The following is a 25080-nucleotide window of genomic DNA, read 5'->3' as shown; positions in this document are numbered from 1 at the left end:
ACAGACGTTAAAGTAACCTCTGGCGTGCCACAGGGGAGTGTTATGGGACCATTGCTTTTCACAATATATATATAAATGACCTAGTAGATAGTGTCGGAAGTTCCATGCGGCTTTTCGCGGATGATGCTGTAGTATACAGAGAAGTTGCAGCATTAGAAAATTGTAGCGAAATGCAGGAAGATCTGCAGCGGATAGGCACTTGGTGCAGGGAGTGGCAACTGACCCTTAACATAGACAAATGTAATGTATTGCGAATACATAGAAAGAAGGATCCTTTATTGTATGATTATATGATAGCGCAACAAACACTGGTAGCAGTTACTTCTGTAAAATATCTGGGAGTATGCGTGCGGAACGATTTGAAGTGGAATGATCATATAAAATTAATTGTTGGTAAGGCGGGTACCAGGTTGAGATTCATTGGAAGAGTGCTTAGAAAATGTAGTCCATCAACAAAGGAGGTGGCTTACAAAACACTTGTTCGACCTATACTTGAGTATTGCTCATCAGTGTGGGATCCGTACCAAATCGGTCTGACGGAGGAGATAGAGAAGATCCAAAGAAGAGCGGCGCGTTTCGTCACAGGGTTATTTGGTAACCATGATAGCGTTACGGAGATGTTTAATAAACTCAAGTAGCAGACTCTGCAAGAGAGGCGCTCTGCATCGCGGTGTAGCTTGCTCTCCGGGTTTCGAGAGGGTGCGTTTCTGGATGAGGTATCGAATATATTGCTTCCCCCTACTTATACCTCCTGAGGAGATCACGAATGTAAAATTAGAGAGATTAGAGCGCGCACGGAGGCTTTCAGACAGTCGTTCTTCCCGCGAACCATACGCGACTGGAACAGGAAAGGGAGGTAATGACAGTGGCACGTAAAGTGCCCTCCGCCACACACCGTTGGGTGGCTTGCGGAGTATAAATGTAGATGTAGATGTAGATAACCATCTTCACGAGATGCAAGAATGGGAAAAAAACATCAAAACTGTATGCATGGCTAGGGACGACCATAGCCAACTTTTATGGCCTATTCTTCTTTGCAGACAAACAGTAACAGGTCACAGTTACCTTGACATGCTTGAGCTTTTCCTGGAACCTCAAGTAGAGTTTTATGGAATTCTGAATTCAGTTGTGCACTAACAGAATTAGCTTCTCCTCATTTTGCTCTCATTCTTTGAGATTTCCTCAAATTCATATTCCTTGACAATATGATTAGTAGATACTCATTACATATGAATGCTCTTGAGGTCACCTGGTCTTAGCCCCTTTGACTTCTCCCCATGTGATTACATCAATTGCAATGTGTACAGGGTTAGGACTGTGGAGGCGATTAACAGCATCACTCCTGATCAACTATCAACTGAGCCTTGGTGAAAACAGTCTCTCTGTGCTGACTTGCAGGGTGGCCATGAATTTTAATGATTTCAGATGTCTCGTGTGTCCTTGTTGTATCCAATATACATTTTCTATATTAAACATCATTCATTAAAATGAATCTTAATTTTTTGGCAAACTGTCTTTCTTGAAAGTATTTGTCTGGAGTGTCTTCTCATCCTGAAACTGCTTTTGAGAACTTCATTAAAATTTATTTAGATTTGTGGTATTCTTGTTCTCCTCTTATAAAAATCAATCATAAAAGCCAACCTATAAAGAAAAACATTAAGTGGTACACAGATGAACTTACCAATACAAGGGAAAATATGTTACCGTTGTACCACATGCATAAAAATTCTCTTAAATATGGAACAGAGCAGAAAGATGAATTGTACAAAGCATATCTTGAATGTAAGAGAACCAACAGAACTAAGCTTATAATGGCAAAAAGAACAGCATGCGAAAGATACATTGAAGGGGCTCTTAATTAGTGCAACGTTGCATGGAATGTTGTTGCACAATAGCATTGCAGGAATGATGAACACAGCATACCTCTTGACCCAGATAAAGTTAATCGTTTTTTCATGGACTCTGTAAGTGATATTAGGAACAAAATTGAAACAACAACCACTAATGGAAGTGATCTACTTAAGCAACAACAACCTGCAAACAATACCTTTAAATGGAGGACAATCACACCCACTGAGATTACAAAGGTAGTGGCAAAGTTCTCAAACTCCAAGAGCATGGACTACTCTTGGTTGTCCAATTACAAAATTAAAAAAAACAGTGCATATAATTAGTGAACCATTGACCTTTCTGTTTAATAGGTGTCTTAGAGTTTCGAGTCTATCCAACAACTCTAAAAATATCAGAAGCTATCCCAGTGTACAAAAAAAAGAGGACAAACATTATCTCAAAAATTACCAACTAGTTTCAGTAGTTCCCATTTTCTCGAAAATATTTGAATCTCTTATTTATAACCAACTAAACTACTACTTTGAGTCACATAACTTACTCTCTAATAGTCAATTTGGCTTCCGCAAGGGAAGAAATACCACCACTGCTGTTCTTTCATTTGTGAATGAAGTAATAACAGCCTTTGAGAATAAAAATAAAGCCTAATTTCTTTTATGTGATTTAAGTAAGTCATTTGACTGCATTTCTCATATCTTACTTGCTAAACTTAAATTCTATGGCGTACAAGACTCTGCATTGGCAGTAATTGAATCATACCTAAACAATAGGAAGCAGTTTGCCTCTGTCAGAAACAGAGACTCATAATGGCTAGAAGTTAAGACAGGAGTCCCACAAGGTTCCGTCCTTGGGCCCTTCTTTTTTATAATTTCAGTCAATGATTTACCCCCTTGTATTCCCAATACTGCTATTTGTTATGCTGATGACACAACTAGCAGCACTAAATTGGTTCTCATCAAATACACTGCCTTGTAATCCGGATAAAAACCAACAGATTATAATAGGATTGTCAAAAGAGGTGGAGGTGAAAGCAGTTAAAATTCTAGAATTCATGTAGACTAAGTTAACATGGGAAACACACATCAACCATACCTGCACAAAATTGTCTCGAGTTACGTATTTAATGTGGAAACTGAGGAGCCTGGTGACAAAAGAATATTTAAGAGTTATTTATTTTGGACTCTTTCAGTCACATACAGGGTATGGACTGCTGATATGAGGACACATACTTCACATCACTGAAGTTCTAAAAATTCAGAAGAAAGTGATAAGGGCAATGAGCAATTCTGGTAGATCAGAGAACTGCCGGCCACTGTTCATTCAGCTGAAAATATTAACAGTTATTAATCTTTATATATATATGCCTCAGCATTGTATGCAAAAAAACAATATAGCAGATTTTGAAATGAAGGAAAACATACACCATCATAATACCAGAGACAAAACAAAATTAGACATACCTAGGCACAGGTGACAAGAACAGGGAATTCCCATCTAATCAATAGTCTAAAAACACTTAATAAACTTCCATTTTCTTCTCGGTCGGCTCACATAAGTAGCTTCAGGAGCAAGCTACTAAACTGGTTACTAATCAATCCTTTTTACAATATAACAGAATTTATGAATATAAAAATCAATCAACATTAATTTTTAAGGATTTCAGTATGTGATGTCACTGAATGTATTTATCTTATGTTATGGCATATGTTATCAACTATGGGCACTATTTGCAATGCTCATTTAGCTTTAAGGTACTATTCAAGGAAAATGTTATATGATATCCATGTAAATTGCCTATTCCACCTCAGGTGGTCAATGGTGAATAAAGAATCTGAATCCTGGAGTCAAAGTGACATACATTTCATTTTTTACCTTCCACAACCTATTCCTCTCCCCTCTCCTACGTAGGAATCACCAGTTTCAAAAACTAGGATAACTGTGTCACTTTTATGTGTGTCTTCTGATGGAACTACACCTATTGCCTCCTGGTGGTAAAGAAAGGCCAGCAATGTTGTCTCATAATTTATTCTCATTTACAATACGCTTTCAGCCGAACTGAAAAATATGAGCAATGAACCCCAAGCGTTTAAATCCATTTTGAAAGTTTCCTTATGGCACACACTTATTTTGTACAGAGTTCCTTGCAATAGTCAAAACTTTTCTCCGTAATGTGTCATTTATTCACACATTCCATTGTAAATTTTGGGTTCTTACCAGTACTTTAAATATTTAGTTTATAATTTTTCTGATCAGTATCCTGTGGACTATGTACTGACTCATTTGAAGACCATGTAGCACAGTCCCACAAAATCTAGCAAATAAACATATAGAGAAATACATATATTGTGTAAGAAGTTGTGCACTACTTTTTTCCTAAGAAATTAAATGGTAGAGGTGATTAAAAGCGCGTAAGCCCTGGGTCACAAATGAAGCAAGAATATTTTGCAAAACTGAGAGAAAAGATTACTTGAAGTTCAGGATTACTGGAAGGAGCTGCTAATTATTTTTTTAATTAACATCCTGTTTTGATTCACATACCATCAACAGGTTCATTAAAGCACTCACACCATAATATTAGGCATTATAAAACCACTGCCATCAGATAATAAAATCTATGAATTTGTTACTATTATCACAAAGTAGTATGAATTACATCGTTAGTCATAAATAGTGTCACAGACAGTGAACTTTTTCATGTTAATCAATAGTCAGAATTAACACTAGGAATGTCTCTGTTGACGATTTAATTTATATTACTACCCAATGCCAATGATTTTATAACACCTAGTATTACAATTTAAATGCTTTTATGAACCTGATGCTGGCCAATGGGCCAAAACCAGCTGTTAAATAAAGAAATTTTGTCAGCAGCTCCTGGCACTAATCAAGACAGTCTTCAAATATTTAAAAGCTGTGGGGCACCACCTTCTGAAAATAAAAGATTACTTGACATCAAATGACATGGATGATAAAAGAGTTGAATAACACTACAGACTGTACTGTTGAAGTCAAGAAATGTCATCAGAGCCAAAATGTGTGCACTTTCCAGGGGAAAAAAAAACCCTTCCAGCAACAAGTCGAGAAGTATTTGCATCATAGTAAGAAAAATAAAACCACAAAAACAAATCAAGGAAATGAATAAAATAAGAAAGAAACTTCTTTAAAGATTCTTAACAAAGTGACCAAAGAGAGCCTCAAATCTGCAGAAAATGTTGCTTCAGCTGAACTGATGGATACTGTAACAATATTGACACGGCATGTGATGTCAGGTGAGCACTAACAGAGAGAGAACAGAACACTAAAAATGTAATTTTTTTAGAATGTAGTTTTTGGTGACTGATTTGTAGTGTAACATTAGGTCTAGGTTAGTCTGGAGATTGACCATTTGGCTGAGAGTCGATAATGTATCTAACACTTCGGTTAATTGAACCTGTTTTCTGTCTTACAGAAGATAACTTAGATTTGAACTACTCTTTAGCACACAGCCTATACAGTTTCACAGAAAAGCCTCCCAAAATGGGTTTGATAAAATTCAACTTCATTTTAGATATCCAAAAGAAGTTTTTAGTATTATAAGCTCTCTTAAAAATAAATGTTCAAAGTAGCTACATTGAAATCAGAGATACTTTCCCAGAAGGACAAACACAGTGTCAAGTTATTTCACAGAAAAGCAGACAAAAAAAGAAGAGGAGTTACAAGTGTGTCAATTGAACTATTCATTTATTCAGCCAGGGATCATCCGATAATGGCGTAGGATTGGCCATTATAAAACAATGAAAATAATTCAGTACACAGATGCATAGAATATATAAGGATGTTTTTACGAGGACAGGAAAGGTAGCCGGCCAAGGCTTAACAGAAGGAACAATCTACACCTAAATACATACTCCATATGATGAATGTCAGATGGTACCCTGTACCACTAATAGTCATTTCCCTTCCTGTTCCAGTCGGAAACAGAGCACGAGAAAAATTAATGGCCACATGCCTCCTTTTAACCCTAATTTCTCGTATCTCATCTTTGTAATCCTTACATGAGATGTATTTGGAGGCTGTAGAATAGTTTTGCAGACAGATTCAAATACGGCTCTCTAAATTTTCTCAGTAATGTTCCTCCATAAAGAATATCAGCATCCCTCCAAGGATTGCCACTTGAGTTTCTGAAGCATCTCTGTAACACTGATGTATTGTTTGAACCTACTGTTAACAATCACCTCTGAATTGCTTCGATGTCGTCTTTTAATGCAACCAAGTACGGATCCCAAGTACTCGAGCAATACCCAAGAACAGGTCACACTTGTGTCCCATATGCCACCTCCTTTACAAATGAACCACATTTTCTCAAAGCTTTATCAACAAACTCTATAGTCGACCATTTGCCTTCCCTACTACATATTCACATGCTTGTTCTATTTCATATCACTTTGCAACGTTATGCCGAGATATTTAAACGACAGTACTGCATGAAGCAGGGTACTATTAACGCTGTTTCTGAACATTATTGGTTTGTTAAGCAGGGCACTATTAATGCTGTATCTGAGCATTATTGGTTTGTTTCCCTACTCATCCACACATTAACTTACATTTTTCTACACCAACTAGAAATTTTGTCTAAGCCATCTTTTATCCCCCTACAGTAACTCAACTTCAACACCTTCCTGTACACCAAGCATCAGTAAACAATCACAAATTTCCGCCCTTCCTGCCTGCCATATAATTTATGAATATAGCAAATAACAACACTTCCCTGGGGCACTCCCAACAGTACCCTCGTTTCTGATGAACACTCGCCATTGAGGACAACATACTGGGTTCTATAACACATGAAGTCTTTGAGGCACTTAACAATGGAGAACTGTATCAAATGCTCTCAACAAATCCAGAAACATGGAATATGCCTACTGCCCTTCATCCATAGTTTACACTATATCATGTGAGAATAGGGCAAGCCGAGTTTCATACAAGCAATGCTTTCTAAAACCATGCTGATTCATGGACATAAGTTTCTCTGTATCAAGAAAATTTACTATACTCAAACTGAGAATATGCTCAAGGATGATTCTGTAGCAAACCAATGTTAGGGGTGTTTGTAATTTTGCAAGCCTGTCCTACCATTCTTATACACACAAGTCACCTATGCTTTTTTCCAGTCACTTTGGGCTGAAAAAGAGATTGTGATAAATGCAAGCTAAGTAAGGAGTCAATGCTATACAGTACTCTTTGTAAAACCAAATTCCATCCCAGAATTTGTATGAAATTATCTTAACAAGTTGCATATGTGGTAGTTATAATTAAACTTTTGCTACTTGAGAAGGCCCCCTTGAAAAACAAGTGAACATAGGACAACAAAACTTTGTGGAAACATTTGTAAAAGGGTGCAGAAGAAAAATAACAAACCACTGAAAGAATTTCTGGATGAGAAAGTAACATTTGTTAATTTTGTACCACATTTATGTTGTTCTGTGTGACGATCATCTGCATCCACAACAGCCTGGAGCCACCCTAAAGATACCATTTCCAAAATGCACGAAGCACTTTTCAAACAGTGGATGGTGGAATGTTCACCCATCATGACACAGCTAGCACACTGCTTTAAGTTTGTATATTGCTTTCAGCTTTATCAGCCATGGCAACAGTAACTTCAATAATTTGTGGCACTTTTGGCCAACACACTCTCTCTGGAGCAACTCCCAAATTACCAGCTAATTAGAACTTCTGAACTATGTTCTTCAATTCCAGTGCAGAAAGTGGACCTCTCCATAGCCCTACAATGGATCAATACTCATGAAGACCAGCACCACTACAACTGTTGTTTTAATAAAACAGCTTTACAAGCAAAGCCCTGTTCACCTTGTCCAGACCAATGTTGATGGTCTGCAACTTTAATGCAGATTGGTGCTTGTCTTTCAACCCTACGTCGTCATACCAGTACCAGTACCTGACAGCAAGTCATGACACTAACACTACTAACAACACAAATCTTGCAGTGCAAAGTCAGATCATCATTCCCATGGTACACTGTTTCACTTCACAATGGCAATGCTGTGTTAGAAAATGCCAGGGCCCCTGTTCACACAGTCTGCACTGCCCAGGGCTGGTTTTGTAAGCATGAGGATGAACTGACATCTCCATTCGCCACCAGTCACCAGATCGCAATATTACTGAGCCTTTGTAGTCTACTTTAGAGAGTAGGGTATGCAATCATCACTACCTGAATTTGCCACTATTCTGCAGGAAGAATGGTTTAGATTACCTTCAAGACTGTACAAGACATTTTTCAATCTCTGTATCTTCCTTACTAACTAGGGTCAGTTTAAGGCCCATGTGACAAGTGGCCACAGGCAGCACTAAGGAAGGCAGCAGAGGTGACCCATGTGCAAAATGTGTATACAGCATCTACAATAATTTGCCTACCAGCGAAAACTGACATTGGTGTAAGTATATAATAATAGCAGCACAAACATTATAGTGAACATGGGTCTGCTAAAGAGCTGTTTTTGAGATAATTATGGACATATGGCAAGAAAGTTACAAGAAATTCAGATTTCTTTGTTGTAGAGTGGGGTGGTATGAAATTATGTTTAACCACAAAATTCCAGTAACTTATGTTTATTTAAGGGAGGACACTTGACAGTATATATTTGAGAACAACTGTAGCATTATGCTAACTTAATGGACTATTTCATTTTGCATTACACACAAGTGTGTGTGTGTGTGTGTGTGTGTGTCCACATGAGTGAAAACTCTGAAGTGCAGCAAAATGAGTTACTGCCAAGATTGCTACATCTGTAATATTCAGTTGTGTCACCTGTTTATCCACTTAGGAACAAACGGAACCCAACAAAATCATAGATAACTGGTGAACAACTGTACAGCATGCCCAAGGAAATGCACGATTTTTTTTTTTTTTTTTTTTTTTGTTAAGTCTTGTAGGGTGAGATCATAGGAAATGTTCAAGCAAAAGAATTTTTTGTTTGTGATTGGCTGGCTGATTTTCTTAGAGCATGTTTGAAATAACCAATAAACTCCACCCACACACACACACACACACACACACACACACACACACACACACACACAGCTTTGCAGAAATGCCGAAATGTAATTGCATCTACTAAGACATGGGGCGGGGCATGTCAATTGTAATACAGCCAGAATTATAACCGGCTATCTACTAAACTTTAACCATCCACGTATTTCACGGACCACAGTAACGCTTATTTCTGCACGTTTCGCTCTTACGGTCAATAAAATGGCTATATGGGCGGCTTAGTCGTATAAAGATGTGTTACCCAACTGTCAGAAGTAATTTTAGAACTACAATACATTTACCTGGTGTCTTTCTATATCGGGATTCACTGTTCCGGTAAGTCTCAGCACTCGTTATGCACGCTATTAATGAGCGACAAAAGAAACGTTTGCCGCATATACAACAAATGAAATGAATGTCATTTCTACAACTGTCAAATTCAAAACTTCTTGCTATTTTTATGATAATATGCTCACAGTAGTTTAAAACCCACAGTGATTTCACATACAGCAAACTTTCGCATTTATTCTTTCCTTTGTGCTGGTTATTAGGAAACAATGTTACAAGTACTGTCAAATTAGTTACATAACCTTACAAACCACAACAAATGGACTACAGTGCTCAATTCTTGGCAGAAAACTAATACTAATACGGCTTGCATCCTATTAATTTTCACTTGCCATCGTTCCACTTAAGAATCATTGCATAATAACTCCGGGTTCACTAAACGGATAACATTACGTCCTCACTACGCCCCTCCGCTCATATATATACACATCATATTCGCTCGCTCAAAGCGAGTCGCGTAAAGATATGACAAGTGAATTACCTCAAGAACAGGTCGACTTACGTTATGGATACTCAGATGAAATAAGTGAACAGTTTAACTGATATTATTAACTTTGTCTTACTTTATTAGCGGTCTTATTACTGCAATTGTAAACTGAAGTGCTGCACGTGTGTCACCGGTACCCAAATTCAGCTGCACTAGTTCCAGACATATGATGAAGCTTTCGAAATCAAACCCAAGGTCGAATCAGATCGGACGTCAAAAGGAACGGAAGGAAACTTAAACGTCAAATGGCCGTGTTATAACATATAAACAGAACAACACGTCACTTCGATTAACTCAGTACCAAACGGTGAAGGTTGGGTAATAAAATACAATCCGTTATACGAAGAATTAGAATTAGGGAACTAGCAACGAAAGCGTTTATTTATGGCCAAACCAAAATCCGTACTGGAAGTTAGTGAGAACTGTTTTACTGTAAATTTTCCACGCTGCTATGATGTGAAAGAAAAGAGGAGAGCCAAACATTTCAAAACATCAACTTTTCTTTGCTCGAGTGAATGTGTGTGAGGGCAATATACGGAAAGAACCCTTTTATCTTTGGATTTTGTTTTCTTTCTATGTACGTCCCAGCAAGTAAAGTCCTTCAACAAAGTTGACTTCCTCACAATTTGTAAGACATACTTTTACCGAAAATCGTACCATCAATTTATGTTCCCATTTATGTACAAGTATGAATTTTTAACATTTTTCGACTTGAGTTATTTTGTCTCTTACTGTGGAGGTCAGCTGTTTGTGTGACCCACAGGTGTCCATCACAGTGATTTTGCTGAAAACTTTGGGCTGGTGGATGATTTAAGATATATGCAACTAACCAGCAAAAGCCAACTTAAAAAATCTGAGGAACCAACTTTAAGCAAGGGATCTAGGAATATACAACAACCCCCTACATATCACTTCTATAGGAATTACAAAGACAAGATTAGACTGAGTACTGCAGGTACTGACGCAGCCAATCAATCATTTTTCCCATGTCCCACATGTGAATGGAACAGGAAGAAGCCCTAGTAAGTGATACAACGGGAAGCACCCTCTGCCACATATGTCACAGTGGTTTGCAGAATATAGATGTAGATGATAATCGTGAACAATATTTAAGTCCTAGTAGAACCTTCTCAAATTACTGCAAAAACAATAAAATAAAAATTAAAGAGAGATAAAACTACTACAGCAAGAGTGAATGCAACATGAATACTGTAGGCTAACTTTTGAGGTTAAGCAGATGATATTTATATATCTTCTCCCCAATGTCAATGTCACAACTTCCTCCTCAAGAATCCTTGATGTTGGTATCCAGTTCTATCCCATCAGTATGACAGCTACCACTGAAATCAAAACTTTGAACTGAATTCGTCTCTACATTCTCTTTGGAAGTGATAATTAGGGTGCTGAAGTATATTTCTGAGTTCCTCACTTAATATTGTTTCTTATACTTCACCAGCAAGATTTTGCTGGTGTATCATCTTCAAGTGTCTCCAGTTCAGGTTTTTCAGCACCTCAGAGTGACATTTTCCAGCAAGTCACCCAATTCGGTGAGTTCTTGTACTGCTCTTCTTTCTATACATTGTCGAAAACAATGCAAACAATAAAAGAAAAGTTTAAGAAGACACAAAAACATAAAAACCACAATCATATCATGAGTGTGTCAAGAATAGGGTATTTTCCAATGTTAACTGATGATGCCACTATCTCCTCCTCGCCTCCCTCCCACATCGTACATATATCTGCCTGTCTGTCTGTAACTGCTCTTTTTGGAGACATCAACTCCTCTTGAACTGAACTGCCTACTGTGGTATTCCTTATCACAGTATCCAAGTCTTTAGTGAACTTCAAATGTGTCTCATCATTCCTCAGAATCCCACTTCCTTACACACTGACTTTTCTGGACTAATCTTTTAAATTTCAGTTAAGTGATACATAAGGGGTTGTAATATATTCCTAGATTCTTCCCTTAAAGTTCATTTAGAAACTTGGTAAGTAGGTTTTCACAGGATAGTTTTTGTCTATCTTAAAGTGCCTGTCAGTTCAGTTCTTTCAGCATCTTCATGATGCTCTCCCCCATGGGTTGAATAAACCTGTGACCACCCATGCTGTCCTCCTTTCTATTCATTCATTATCTCTGACATGAATATAATAGAGGGAAACATTCCACGTGGGAAAAATATATCTAAAAACACAGATGATGTGACTTACCAAACAAAAGTGCTGGCAGGTCGATAGACACACAAACAAACACAAACATACACACGAAATTCAAGCTTTCACAACAAACTGTTGCCTCATCAGGATTGATGAGGCAACAGTTTGTTGTGAAAGCTTGAATTTCGTGTGCATGTTTGTGTGTCTATCAACCTGCCAGCACTTTCGTTCGGTAAGTCACATCATCTGTGTTTTTAGATACATTCACATTATCTCTGTTAGACATATTTGGTATAGGTTCCACACACTGAGCAATATTGTAGGATGGGTCACATGAGTGTTTTGTATGCAGTCTCTTTTGTAGACTGATTGCATTTCCGTAGTACTTTACCAATGGATCCCAGTCACCCACCTGCTTTGCCCATGATTGAGACTATGTGCTCATTCTATTTCATATCTCTAAAGAGCATTAGACCCAGGTAGCTATACAAGTTGAACAATTCCAACAGTGACTCATTTATATTATAGATATACGATACTGCATGTTAATACTACATTTCTGGAAAAATAAAACATACTAGTCTGAAATCTTATTAATTTTGCACAATTTCTTCAGGCAGTACTTCATTGTAGATAACTGCATCGTCTGCAAAAAGTCTGATGTTTCTATTATTATTATCCAGCAGACAATTAATACACAACATGAGCAACAAGGGGTCCCAGTACACTTCCCTGGATCACATCCACAATTATTTCTACATCTGTTGATGACTCTCAATACAAGATAACTTTTTCCATACCAAAAAATCCTCAATCCAGTCACAAATTTCACTTGATACCTTATAGAACACTTTTGATGATAAGTGGTACTGCAGCAAATGCTTTTTAGAAGTTAAGAAATACTGCATCTACCTGACTGCCTTGAGTCATGGCTTTCAGAATGTCATGTGAGAAGATTGTGAGTTGGGTTTCACATGACTGACATTTTCGGATCCATTCTAGTTGGCATGCAGCAGATCATTCTGTTTGTCATTGTTGTGGTCTTCAGTCCTGAGACTGGTTTGATGCAGCTCTCCATGCTACTCTATCCTGTTCAAGCTTCTTCATCTCCCAGTACCTACTGCAGCCTACATCCTTCTGAATCTGCTTAGTGTATTAATCTCTTGGTCTCCCTCTACGATTTTTATCCTCCACGCTGCCCTCCAATACTAAACTGGTGATCCCTTGATGCCTACCAACCGATCCCTTCTCATAGTCAAGTTGTGCCACAAACTTCTCTTCTCCCCAATCCTATTCAATACTTCCTCATTAGTTATGTGATCTACCCATCTAATCTTCAGCATTCTTCTGTAACACCACATTTCGAAAGCTTCTATTCTCTTCTTGTCCAGACTATTTATCATCCATGTTTCACTTCCATATATGGCTACACTCCATACAAATACTTTCAGAAATGACTTCCTGACACTTAAATCTATACTCGATGTTAACAAATTTCTCTTCTTCAGAAACGCTTTCCTTGCCATTGCCAGTCTACATTTTATATCCTCTCTACTTCAACCATCATCAGTTATTTTGCTCAACAAGTAGCAAAACTCCTTTACTACTTTAAGTGTCTCATTTCCTAATCTAATTCCCTTAGCATCACTCGACTTAATTCGACTACATTCCATTATTCTCGTTTTGCTTTTGTTGATGTTCATCTCGTTCTTTCAAGACACTATCCATTCCGTTCAACTGCTCTTCAAAGTCCTTTGCTGTCTCTGACAGAATTACAATGTCATCGGCAAACCTCAAAGTTTTTATTTCTTTTCCATGGATTTTAATACCTACTCCGAATTTTTTTTTTTGTTTCCTTCACTGCTTGCTCAATATACAGATTGAATAACATCGGGGAGAGACTACAACCCTGTCTCACTCCCTTCCCAACCACTGCTTCTCTTTCATGTCCCTCGACCCTTGTAACTGCCATCTGCTTTCTGTACAAATTGTAAATAGCCTTTCGCTCCCTGTATTTTACCCCTGCCACCTTCAGAATTTGAAAGAGAGTATTCCAGTCAACATTGTCAAAAGCTTTCTCTAAGTCTGCAAATGCTAGAAACGTAGGTTTGCCTTTCCTTAATCTAGCTTCTAAGATAAGTCGTAGGGTCAGTATTGCCTCATGTGTTCCAACATTTTTACGGAATCCAAACTGATCTTCCCCGAGGTCGGTTTCTACTAGTTTTTCCATTCGTCTGTAAATAATTTGCGTTAGTATTTTGCAGCTGTGACTTATTAAACTGATAGTTCAGTAATTTTCACATCTGTCAACACCTGCTTTCTTTGGGATTGGAATCATTATATTCTTCTTGAAGTCTGAGGGTATTTCGCCTGTTTCATACATCTTGCTCACCAGATGGTAGAGTTTTGTCAGGACTGGCTCTCCCAAGGCCGTCAGTAGTTCCAATGGAATGTTATCTACTCCGGGGGCCTTGTTTCGAATCAGGTCTTTCAGTGCTCTGTCAAACTCTTCACGCAGTATCGTATCTCCCATTTCATCTTCATCTACATCCTCTTCCATTTCCATAATACTGTCCTCAAGTACATCGCCCTTGTATAGACCCTCTATATACTCCTTCCACCTTTCTGCTTTCCCTTCTTTGCTTAGAACTGGGTTTCCATCTGAGCTCTTGATGTTCATACAAGTGGTTCTCTTATCTCCAAAGGTCTCTTTAATTTTCCTGTAGGCAGTATCTATCTTACCCCTAGTGAGATAAGCCTCTACATCCTTACATTTGTCCTCTAGCCATCCCTGCTTAGCCATTTTGCACTTCCTGTCGATCTCATTTTTGAGACGTTTGTATTCCCTTTTGCCTGCTTCATTTACTGCATTTTTATATTTTCTCCTTTCATCAATTAAATTCAATATTTCTTCTGTTAGCCAAGGATTTCTACTAGCCCTCGTCTTTTTACCTACTTGATCCTCTGCTGCCTTCACTACTTCATCCCTCAAAGCTACCCATTCTTCTTCTACTGTATTTCTTTCCCCCATTCCTGTCAATTGTTCCCTTATGCTCTCCCTGAAACTCTGTACAGCCTCTGGTTCTTTCAGTTTATCCAGGTCCCATCTCCTTAAATTCCCTCCTTTTTGCAGTTTCTTCAGTTTTAATCTACAGCTCACAACCAATAGATTGTGGTCAGAGTCCACATCTGCCCCTGGAAATGTCTTACAATTTAAAACCTGGTTCCTAAATCTCTGTCTTACCATTACATAATCTATCTGAAACCTGTCAGTATCTCCAGGCTTCTTCCATGTATACAGCCTTCTTTTATGATTCTTGAACCAAGTGTTAGCTATGATTAAGCTGTGTTCTGTGCAAAATTCCACCAGGCAGCTTCCTCTTTCATTTCTTAGCCCCAATCCATATTCACCTACTACGTTTCCTTCTCTCCATTTTCCCACTACCGAATTCCAGTAAACTCCTGATAACGACATCCTCTTGAGTAGTCCCCGCCCGGAGATCCGAATGGGGGACTATTCATCATTTAATCATACAGTAAAGCTGCATGCCCTCGGGAAAAATTATGGCCGTAGTTTCCCCTTGCCTTCAGCCGTTTGCAGTACCAGCACAGCAAGGCCTATTTGGTTATTGTTACAGGGCCAGATCAGTCAATCATCCAGACTGTTGCCCTTGCAACTAATGAAAAGGCTGCTGCCCCTCTTCAGGAACCACACGTTCGTCTGGCCTCTCAACAGATATCCCTCCATTGTGGTTGCGCCTACGGTACGGCTATCTGTATCGCTGAGGCACGCAAGCCTCCTCACCAACGGCAAGGTCCATGGTTCATGGGGGTAGGCATTCTCTTCTGTTTAAGATACCTTATTGTATTTGAGCTAAGATGGTACAACAAATGGATGTCAAAAGGATATTGGACAGTAGTTTTTTTGGATCACTTCTGCTACTTTTCTTATAAACAAGTGTGACCTGTGCTTTTTTCCAACTACTGGGCATGGTTTTTTGTTTGCGGGATCTATGGCAGATTGTAGTTAAATAGGCCAATCTGATAGGGATTTCACCAGGTCCTGGGACGTTGTTCAGTTTTAACAATTTCAGCTGTTTCTCAATGCCACAGAAAACTAACATTTGTTTAACTTTTCAGTGGTATAGAATTAAACTGGGGCAATAGTCCTGTATTTTGCTTTGTGAAGGAACATTTGAAACTGAATAAAGCATGTCTGCTTCTGCTTTGCCACCTTTAATTTCAGTTCCTGTCTCATCTGTGAGTGACTGGACATGAACTTCCATGCCACTAAAAGCATTTACATACAACCAGTATTCTTTGGATTTTGTGGAAGACGTTTCAAAAATATACTGAGAGCTGCATCACACCAGTCTCTGGACTGAAGACCACAACAACACTTATTGAAGGCTTCATGCACATTTCTTGACAGCAAAAATGTGTTTCACTCAACATCTCTCTATCTATAACCCTTTGCATTGCTTTACACTTATTATGCTGGAGTCTCTGTATCTTTACAGTGACTGTATACTATGAAGTATCCCTCCCATCATCTACTAGGTACATATCTATCAGTGTATGCTCAATCATTCCTTTAAACTTGAGCCATAATCCTTCTACATCAGTGGTTCTCAAATTATGTGGCATGTAACTGGGGGGAGAGGTCAATGGGAGGTGGAGATGAGGGGGCAGGGGTGCTGCCATTGATCTGGATTGAATTTTCCTGAAGTCTGCATTATGACAAACGTGGTCAACAAAATGAAACTATGGTCATATTTTTAGCATTTTTTTGAAATGATAAGGTGAGCTGGGCATGTCAGTGGAATCATCCATTGTCGGCTGCACTGTGACTGTACCCGTAACTATCATCAAGTGTAGTGCAAGCTCTAGCTCGCGTATCTCGATGCTTCCTTACAGTCTTTCAGACTTTACGAGAATGACTCGACGACAGTATGAAGTGGTTCCTGATTAGTGACAGAGTTGAAGACACCAGTGGTCCATCAACTGACAGAGGGGAGAGAGATACTCCAAAGGCAAAAATGAGAAGTTATGATGAGAACAATATATTGCTCAGCTTCTCAAAAACTCCTATCAAAGGTGAAGAACATCCACAGTGCATAATTTAACCATTTTAACTGCTGATAGCTTAAATCCTATGAAGTTAGAGAGACATTCTGAAACTAAACACCATGAATTAACAGGTACAATCAAAAGAATTTTTTGTCAGAAAACTAAATGTTTTATTTTACCCAGAAGCACTTTGTGAAAGGACAAATGTGATTTCTAATGTCCTTTTAGCCTCTTATCAGATTTTTCACATGATTGTGCAAGAAATCACACACAGATGCAGAAACTCTGGTTTTACCAGCCGCAATTGATTTATTATCAACATTGTTTGGTGATCTATTTTCTCAAAAGCTGAAAAGTATTGCTATCTCTAATGATATAGGGTCTGGAAAATTTTAGACTTTTCTGGAAATTTACCTGAGCAGTTTATCAATAAACTGCATAATGGATGAAGAGACTGATATTCATGGACATGCTCATTTGATTGCTAATATTTGTTTCAGTGATGAGTTTAACATTTGAGAGGAACTACTTTTCTGTGAGCCAGTACTGAAAGCAGCTACATTTCAAAGCTTTTTTGACTTGATCAATACCTTTTTAATCAAAACAGGATATCATAGAACAGGTGCAATGCAGTATGCACAAATGGCACTTGCTCTATGTAATTAATGGTGGACTGCTAGCAAAAGTTAAAGGTGTAGTTCCTGATATACTTTGGACTCACTGCATGATACACTGGGAAGCTTCAGCCACCCTCTCATGAACTGTTGCACAGGGTTCTGGAAAGAGAGAATACTATTAACGCAAAATTTATAAATTCAAGGTTCTTTGGAGTGCTATGTGAGGACATGGGTGATGAACTCACTCAACTGCTCTTTTTTACTAATGCTCAATGGCTTTCAAGGGAAAAGTATTAAAAAGAATGTTTAAACTGAGAAATGAGGTATTTTGTTTCTTAAAAGAGAAAAGACACTCTGACAGTGTGTTTCAGCAACAGAGATTTTCTATTTAATATGACTTACCTCACTGACTTTTCTGAGAAACTAAGTATTCTTAACAATTCACTTCAAGGTAATCAGGCAAATGTACTATCTTGGAAAGGAAAAGTGAAGGTGTTTGTAAAGAAATTAGAGCTGTGGCAAAATCAAATTAAATATGGCATGCTAGATATGTTCTATACCCTAGAATAACTGTTAGAGGACACAGATAATCCAGGATTTCCAATGGAGATAAAAGCCTGCCTACTTCATCACGTTGCAATACTGAAAGTTCACTTTGAAAATTATTTCAGTGACAATTTTGACAAATTAAATTGGATTAAAAATCCATTCAAAAAAGCTCGTGGACCATCATGTCTGAATACAAAGGAGCAATAAGAATTGATTGATCTCACTTATGATACTTCACTGAAGAGTAAATTTAATGACATTTCTTTGTTGGAATTTTGGATTTATATTAGCAAGGAATTCCCAACAAAGAGACAAAAGTCAATGAAGATCATGATTTCTATTGCAGCAAAATTCTTGTGCACTTGTGCAAGACTGGCTTTTCAGCTTTACCAGCTATGAAGTTGAACCACTGTTCAAAGCTAAATGGAAGCAAAGAATTCCGAGTGGCTGTTTATGTATTACATCCTTCCTTGAGAAACATTCTTCTCAAAGCAAGCTCGTCCATCACAGTGAAATTTGTAATTAAAATTTTTAATGCTCTTGTAATCCTTGTTTGCTAAATTGTAAATACTACTCATGTCACAGTTTTTTGAATAAATGAAAATGTGATAATCACTTTGTTCTATACTTTCATTATAATAATCCATGTAGTTTTGGTTTATGTTGTGTAAAATCCTTCTAAAATGAATTTGGTAAAATTGAGAAGACAGAAAAGAAAATATATAAATATAACTATCTTTATTAATAAAATACATTGGGGGAGTGGGCGGTGATTTTTTTCCTCCTGAAAAGTGGTCTCAGAGGAAAAAAGTTTGAGAACCAATCCTCTACATGCTCCTATCATGAGCTCAAAGTTAAGTTCCTCACTGAGATGTTACACTACTGTTTTTTATCTAGTTGGAACTTTTTTAGTTGCCTTTCATACTTTGTTAATCATTGTTGCAACAACTGCTCACCGATAATAGTTTCAATTGCGACAGCCTGAAGATGTTGCCATTGATGCCCATTTGATTTAATGCATTTCCATCATGAGTGGGGTTCTGAACCATCTGTTGTAGGTAGGTCTCGAAGAACTGGTGAATGAAGAAAGAAACTGAATGAAATGAGATTAATAGCTGGAGAGAAAACAAAGATAAGGGCAGAGGTGAGAGAGTGTCTGGGCATGGGAGGTGGGGAAAATGGAAAAATGTAGAGTGTTTTGTCTCATTGACAAGGACATTCGAGACTATGAGTGAGTGAGTTGTGAGTTAGTTACTTAGTTTCATGTTCCATGGATCATTTTGCATCATAAATTGTAATGGTGGAACAAGTCATTTTACATTCCATCTTAAATTAATTTGTACATTTGGTTACATGCTCAACATTTATAAGGTGTGGGTTTTTTTTTCTTTTCTTTTCTTTTGCATTAAAAGACTAGAAATTGTTCTATGGAGCAGAAGTTGTCAAGGAGAAAATTTTTTATGTTTGTTTTCAAATTTTATGTTGCTGTCTGTCAGACATTTTTATATCACTGGGTAAGTAATCACAAATTTTTGTTGCAGTATTGTGCACCCCTTTTTGTGCTTAAGACAACCTTAATTCAGAGTAATGATTACCATTTTTCTTTTTCATATTGTAATTATGTACAACATTATTCTTTTTTAGCCATGTGGATAATTTACAATAAACTTCATGAAGGAAAAATTACTGTGAAGCAGTAGTCAAAATGACCAAATCCTTAAACAGATGTGGACAAGATGATTGTGGCTGAGCACCACATATTACTCTTACAGCACATTTTTGAGCAACAAGAACATTCTTTCTTAGATATGAGTTTCCGAGAATGTTATTCCATAGGACATTGTTTAATGAAACTATGCAAAATATGTCAACTTACTGTTTTGTCTCTCCCCAAAATTTACAATGATTCTACGTACAATCGTGACTGAAATAAGTTGTTCCAGGAGTTCCAAAATATGCTTTTTCCAGTTTAAATTCTCATCAATATGGACACCTAAGAATTCAGATGTCTTCACCCTATTTATTATTTCCTCACCATGTCTTACACTTACCACATGTGGAGAATTGAATAAGTTGCCTCTTTTTAAAATTGAAGGTGAGACCATTCATAGAAAAACAGCACTTATACTTTTAAGAACATTATTTACCATTTCTTCTGTTTCTGTATTTATGCTAAGACTGATTTTATTTATTTATTTATTTTTTGTGCTGTGGACACTATACTTATTAAACTGATACAACAACCAGGGTACAGTTTGAATAATCATTGGAGGATATAGTTTCTTAAGACAGTATAACAACAAAATGGCACTAAATCCAACAACAGAACTAATATTCCATCAGTGTTACACTGCAACTGAGAGATCCACCTAAACCACCAATAAGATTTTACCAACTGATATGAGAGATGATGATGATGATGATGATGATGGATGATGATGATGATGATGTCATGTGGCTCAGTGGCCTGGTGCAAGTCTTCCAGTTGGGCACCATTTTTGCAACTTGCATCTCCTGAAAATATCCCATAAACATATCACAGAAAGGGATCTACAGTTTAACAGGTATGGTAACAAACATCTTTCAGGGTATCCAGGAAGACGAAGTTATGAAGGACAGAATTATATATTTTGATGTAAAAGTAGGAGTAAATGTGATTTAATGAACCAAGGAAAACTAATTACTTGTTTCAATCTTTCCTTTATGGCCTCACGAGAGAAATCGTAACAGCTTTTTTTATATTTCCTAATACTGATGCTAAAAACACATTCTGTTACACATTTAGATTTGAACTTTAGGTGACATCCTGTGTTTTAAATCTATGTGCAAGATGACAGCTGCATATTTCACGGCTACTGAAATCAAATACTGAATTGTAACTGTAAGGGATGCAGTGTTCTTCACTGCTACCACCACCTACTTTTGAAGGACATGAAATGGCTAATATATTAAAATAAATATTACTATTATCTCCTATCACTTACCACACAACTTGCTTCAGCCTGCATTGTCAATATGGTCATAATGCACTCAGTAACAATAGTGTAAATGAGCCTGTGTGGTGTCATTTTTCTGCCCCAAAGTTCTAGTGGGAGCTCTTGGGCCATGAATGTAAAATAATTTTATCCAAACATGGATTTGATTTTTTATTTTATTTATTTATTTTTTAAAGCAGCAAGTTATGGAGTTTAATGAAATTCATTCTTGAACCTGTGAGCATGAAAATAAATCAAAAGGTCTGTGGCTGAAGACAAACCAGTTATAGTAGAGAAGTGTTCCACTTTCTTTATGTTCACTATACACATGCCCTTACTTAAAAGGAGGAGAGATTAGGAACAATGACATAGATGTTACAAAGATCAACAGCAGCTGAGAAGTAATGAATGAAAATATAACTGCAGAAAGAAAGAAAGCAGTTTTAAAATAAGAAGAAACAAGAGTAAATGGTAGAAAGAAAGACAAATACAAGAGTCATGAATATAAAAAATATAACAAGCAAGACAGTTGCTTCAGTTTTCACTCCAGCACCATTTCTGCAAAGACTGGGACTTTGTAAAAGAAGGTAAATATAAATTAGTCTCAAGTACTTAAAACATAATTTTGTTACAAGTAGTGTAAAAATCTGGCAATTCCTCAACAGACACATACGGATTTTGCTTAAAAAGAATAACCTCATCATATACAACTCTCATTTGTCAGGGTCAAAAATACTTTCTCTGTGTAATAGCAAATCAACATTACTACAGGATGTTACAAAGTCACAGAACTGTATGGAAACAATTACTGTTACTTAGTGGATTTAAAACTATAGTCACAAATTGTCATCCTGTCTCCAACAAAACACACACACACACACACACACACACACACACACACACACACACACACACACAAACTTCATATGTGATTCACAGAAAATTGGCTGTGGAGAACATATTGATCTTTTTTTGTTCATACAAAACAGTATTTTCCACTCACTATTGTAATAATCTTCAAACTATTATCAATGATTTTATTTCAAATACTGATTCTTTGTTGGTACACTATATTGGGGACAGTAACTAACTCTTATCCTTATATTCACAAAAAATATAATCTTTCAATTTATAGCAAGAAATGCAGACAAAAAATATTCCATTTGTCTGATAAAACTTTGCTTCCTCAGTATCACAATAAGCAGCAGTCACTGCTGGGTTCTCACTTAAAAGATCAACATGTGGATGTTATATGCTGATGTACAGTGCTAACACAGAAAAATTAAGAAAATATTAACTAATGGAATAAAAGCAACAGCAAAGTGTTTGTCATCAAAAAACTTATCCATACATATGTTCCTCCAATATTGTCTACCATAAAATGTGCATACAGTTTTGAAATCTTTATGAAAGAAAGAAAATAGTTTAACTCACATACAATTTGAAAATGGCATTAAACTTGTTAACATAAATACTCTTCTTCTTGTAAACACAACATCCTACACATCTGATCTACATTTCCTGTTTGAATGGCAGCAGCAGTACCAACTGCATTAGCATATATTCCAAAATATTTTGCATAACCTTTTCAGACTGACATAAAGCACAAAGATTTTGTGTAGACACGGATTCTAAAACACTTTCATGATGCCCTCTAGATTCAAAGCTATCACACACTGAAATCAGACAGGTTAGCTTTATTCTGTGACCGCTCATATTCCATCTTTGCAGAATAATTATTCATTTACTCCATGTAAGTTGTGCAATATCAATAACAAATAGCTACCATAAGGGACTTGGTGTCAAATGCAGTATTAGGAGCAACTTCCCATTAACTTGTTTTAAAATGAAGGACTTAAGGAATAAATAATAGCAACAGTAAAGATATCATAATACCTCCATGAGTTCCCTCAAGAGACCAGAAAAAATTGATTCTTGTTTTTTTGTTTAAAGGCCACATGCGAAAGAACTGTGAATGATAACATACACAATATACACTCCACAGAGAAAATCTGTTTGTATACTGTATAAAGAAGAAGGAAGTGAAGTTCAATGCTGGTTTGTTTAATTCAGACTTTCATTTATAGTTCTATACAGTTGGGTGAATTTTTAAATTTGTTTACTTTGTCTTGATGAAAAGTTGATTACTATCTATAAAATTCTGCTCCTCATCCCTAAAACATTTGTTTTGATTCTGAGACTCACTTCTGTAGAATATATAATCTGGTATGAAACTGTGTGCAAATGCTTCTACAATCATTTTCAGTGTTGTTGTGAGTACTGTTCCTACAGAGGGGGCAGCTACAGGTGATAGGCATGGGCGATTTCTCATGTTATGTTAATTATCACCTTGAACACACACATTTGTGTCTGAGATAATTTTCCTTTTTAAATATATCTGCATAATCAAATATGGAAAAAACTGGAAAATGCTTTTTTTTTTTAAATTTTATTTACAGAAATTATTCCCGGCCAAAAGAAGGATACACAAAAATTAATTAAAATATTTTGGGATCAATTTAAATTTTTAAATTAGTGCAAGATGAATACTAGCAATGTTTCCTTTTAGATGCACTAATTAGTAGATATGTGGCAACATATTAGTCACTTTCTTTTAAACCCTTTACACTGACAAATTTACGAAAAAAACAGTGGGGCAAGATTAAAATTATACATCAAATAAATTGCACTTATCTTGTATAAATTAAATCAAGAGTAACCAAGGATAACTAACATTTAATGTGATACTGACCATACTAAAAGCGACAGAAAGTCATTTTATAAAGACTCTGAGATACAGAATTGTAAATAGAGCTTTTGGTCATAAACTATATTCCAGACACTCAATGCAGTGTGAAGAATGCACTTTAACAAACACACAGTTCAGTAAGTGATACCAGAAAGTCTAGGAATTCTCTCTGTTTTGGTATTGATTTGCTTTCTTTTGAAAGTAACATGAAACATAAATGCATTACAAACTGTAAAACATGGGAGAGGAAGGATACAAAATGGAAAACATTTGGCTGAGAGAGAGGGGCATGGAACAAGAACATAGGGGTTTCTTACTGACACCCTCCTACAACCCTGAGTTCTTAATACCTTGTCCTCTCTCTCTCTCTCTCTCTCTCTCTCTCTCTCTCTCTCTCTCTCTCTCTCTCAGGTTATACAGTTTTTAAAATTTTTCCCTTCCATTCTCTACCTCTCACCAAAGAGGAAATCGTCAAGGGTTTTTAGATATCAAGCCAAGCATGACACAAAGTATCCAACATAAGGATGTCCTATTCTCTGTAGTCAGAAAAACTGCAAGTGACAGATTTAGTTTTTGAGAACATGCTTGTTACCAACAACACAGCCACACAAGACTTAGAAACAACATAACAGTAAGTACAGTAATGAGGAACTGGGGAGAACTGCTGGAATATTTGCAATGGCAGCAAGAAGTGATCACCAGAGCTAGGGTTGCTTTGGACCATTAGCAACATGATGAGTCATAGAGTCATAGATGATGGTCTAATTCAGAAGGGCACCGCTTCTGTGGTGTGTCATCATAAAGGCTATTCTCAAGTTAACACTGAAATGTTGAGGGTGAGATAAATTCTTTGTATTACAAAAAATTACAAGAACAAGTAAAGTAATCTAATTTCTAATTTCTTGGGCAGCTGACTTGCTGCCTGCTGCCACAGGAATGTTACAAATATATCACCAAACATTCAAGCTAGTATGCAACAATGCACCTCTAGAAGCCACCCATCAAACTTCCTCTCTGCCTTCTATAGTTCGAAATATTTCTGAGGAGAGTTTAGTCTATTAAATTTATTTTTACACAATTCTTTTATTTACTATAGTTACTGTGTCCCTTGTTTTCTGTTTAAAATGGAAAGCTACTATTTAACTTCTCATGGGCAAACTATATCATAAATATAACATAACCCTTTAATGTGTGTCTTCTTTTCCAAATTTATTTGTTAGTGAGGCTGCTATCAGTATTTTATCTTAACAATA

The 25080-nt window shown here is 36.9% G+C and overlaps 1 protein-coding gene across 4 annotated transcripts in view; it reads right to left on the bottom strand.

Annotated features, from left to right (window-relative positions):
• The window catches only part of LOC124711207 (oxysterol-binding protein 1), a 306892-nt gene that overhangs the window by 99298 nt on the left and 182514 nt on the right, over positions 1 to 25080 (bottom strand). For 2 of the 4 annotated variants that reach the window (XM_047241150.1, XM_047241151.1), the window contains one exon: positions 19060 to 19176. The exons of the other annotated variants lie outside the window; for them this stretch is intronic. In XM_047241150.1, coding sequence (XP_047097106.1) covers positions 19060 to 19176 — 117 coding nt within the window. The remainder of the gene's footprint in view (positions 1 to 19059; positions 19177 to 25080) is intronic. 4 annotated transcript variants of the gene reach the window in all.

Source organism: Schistocerca piceifrons, chromosome 8 (assembly GCF_021461385.2).
Source record: "Schistocerca piceifrons isolate TAMUIC-IGC-003096 chromosome 8, iqSchPice1.1, whole genome shotgun sequence".
Lineage (NCBI taxonomy): Eukaryota > Metazoa > Arthropoda > Insecta > Orthoptera > Acrididae > Schistocerca > Schistocerca piceifrons.
The sequence above is the reverse complement of the archived record's forward strand: the minus strand, read 5'-3'. Positions and strand labels throughout refer to the sequence as shown.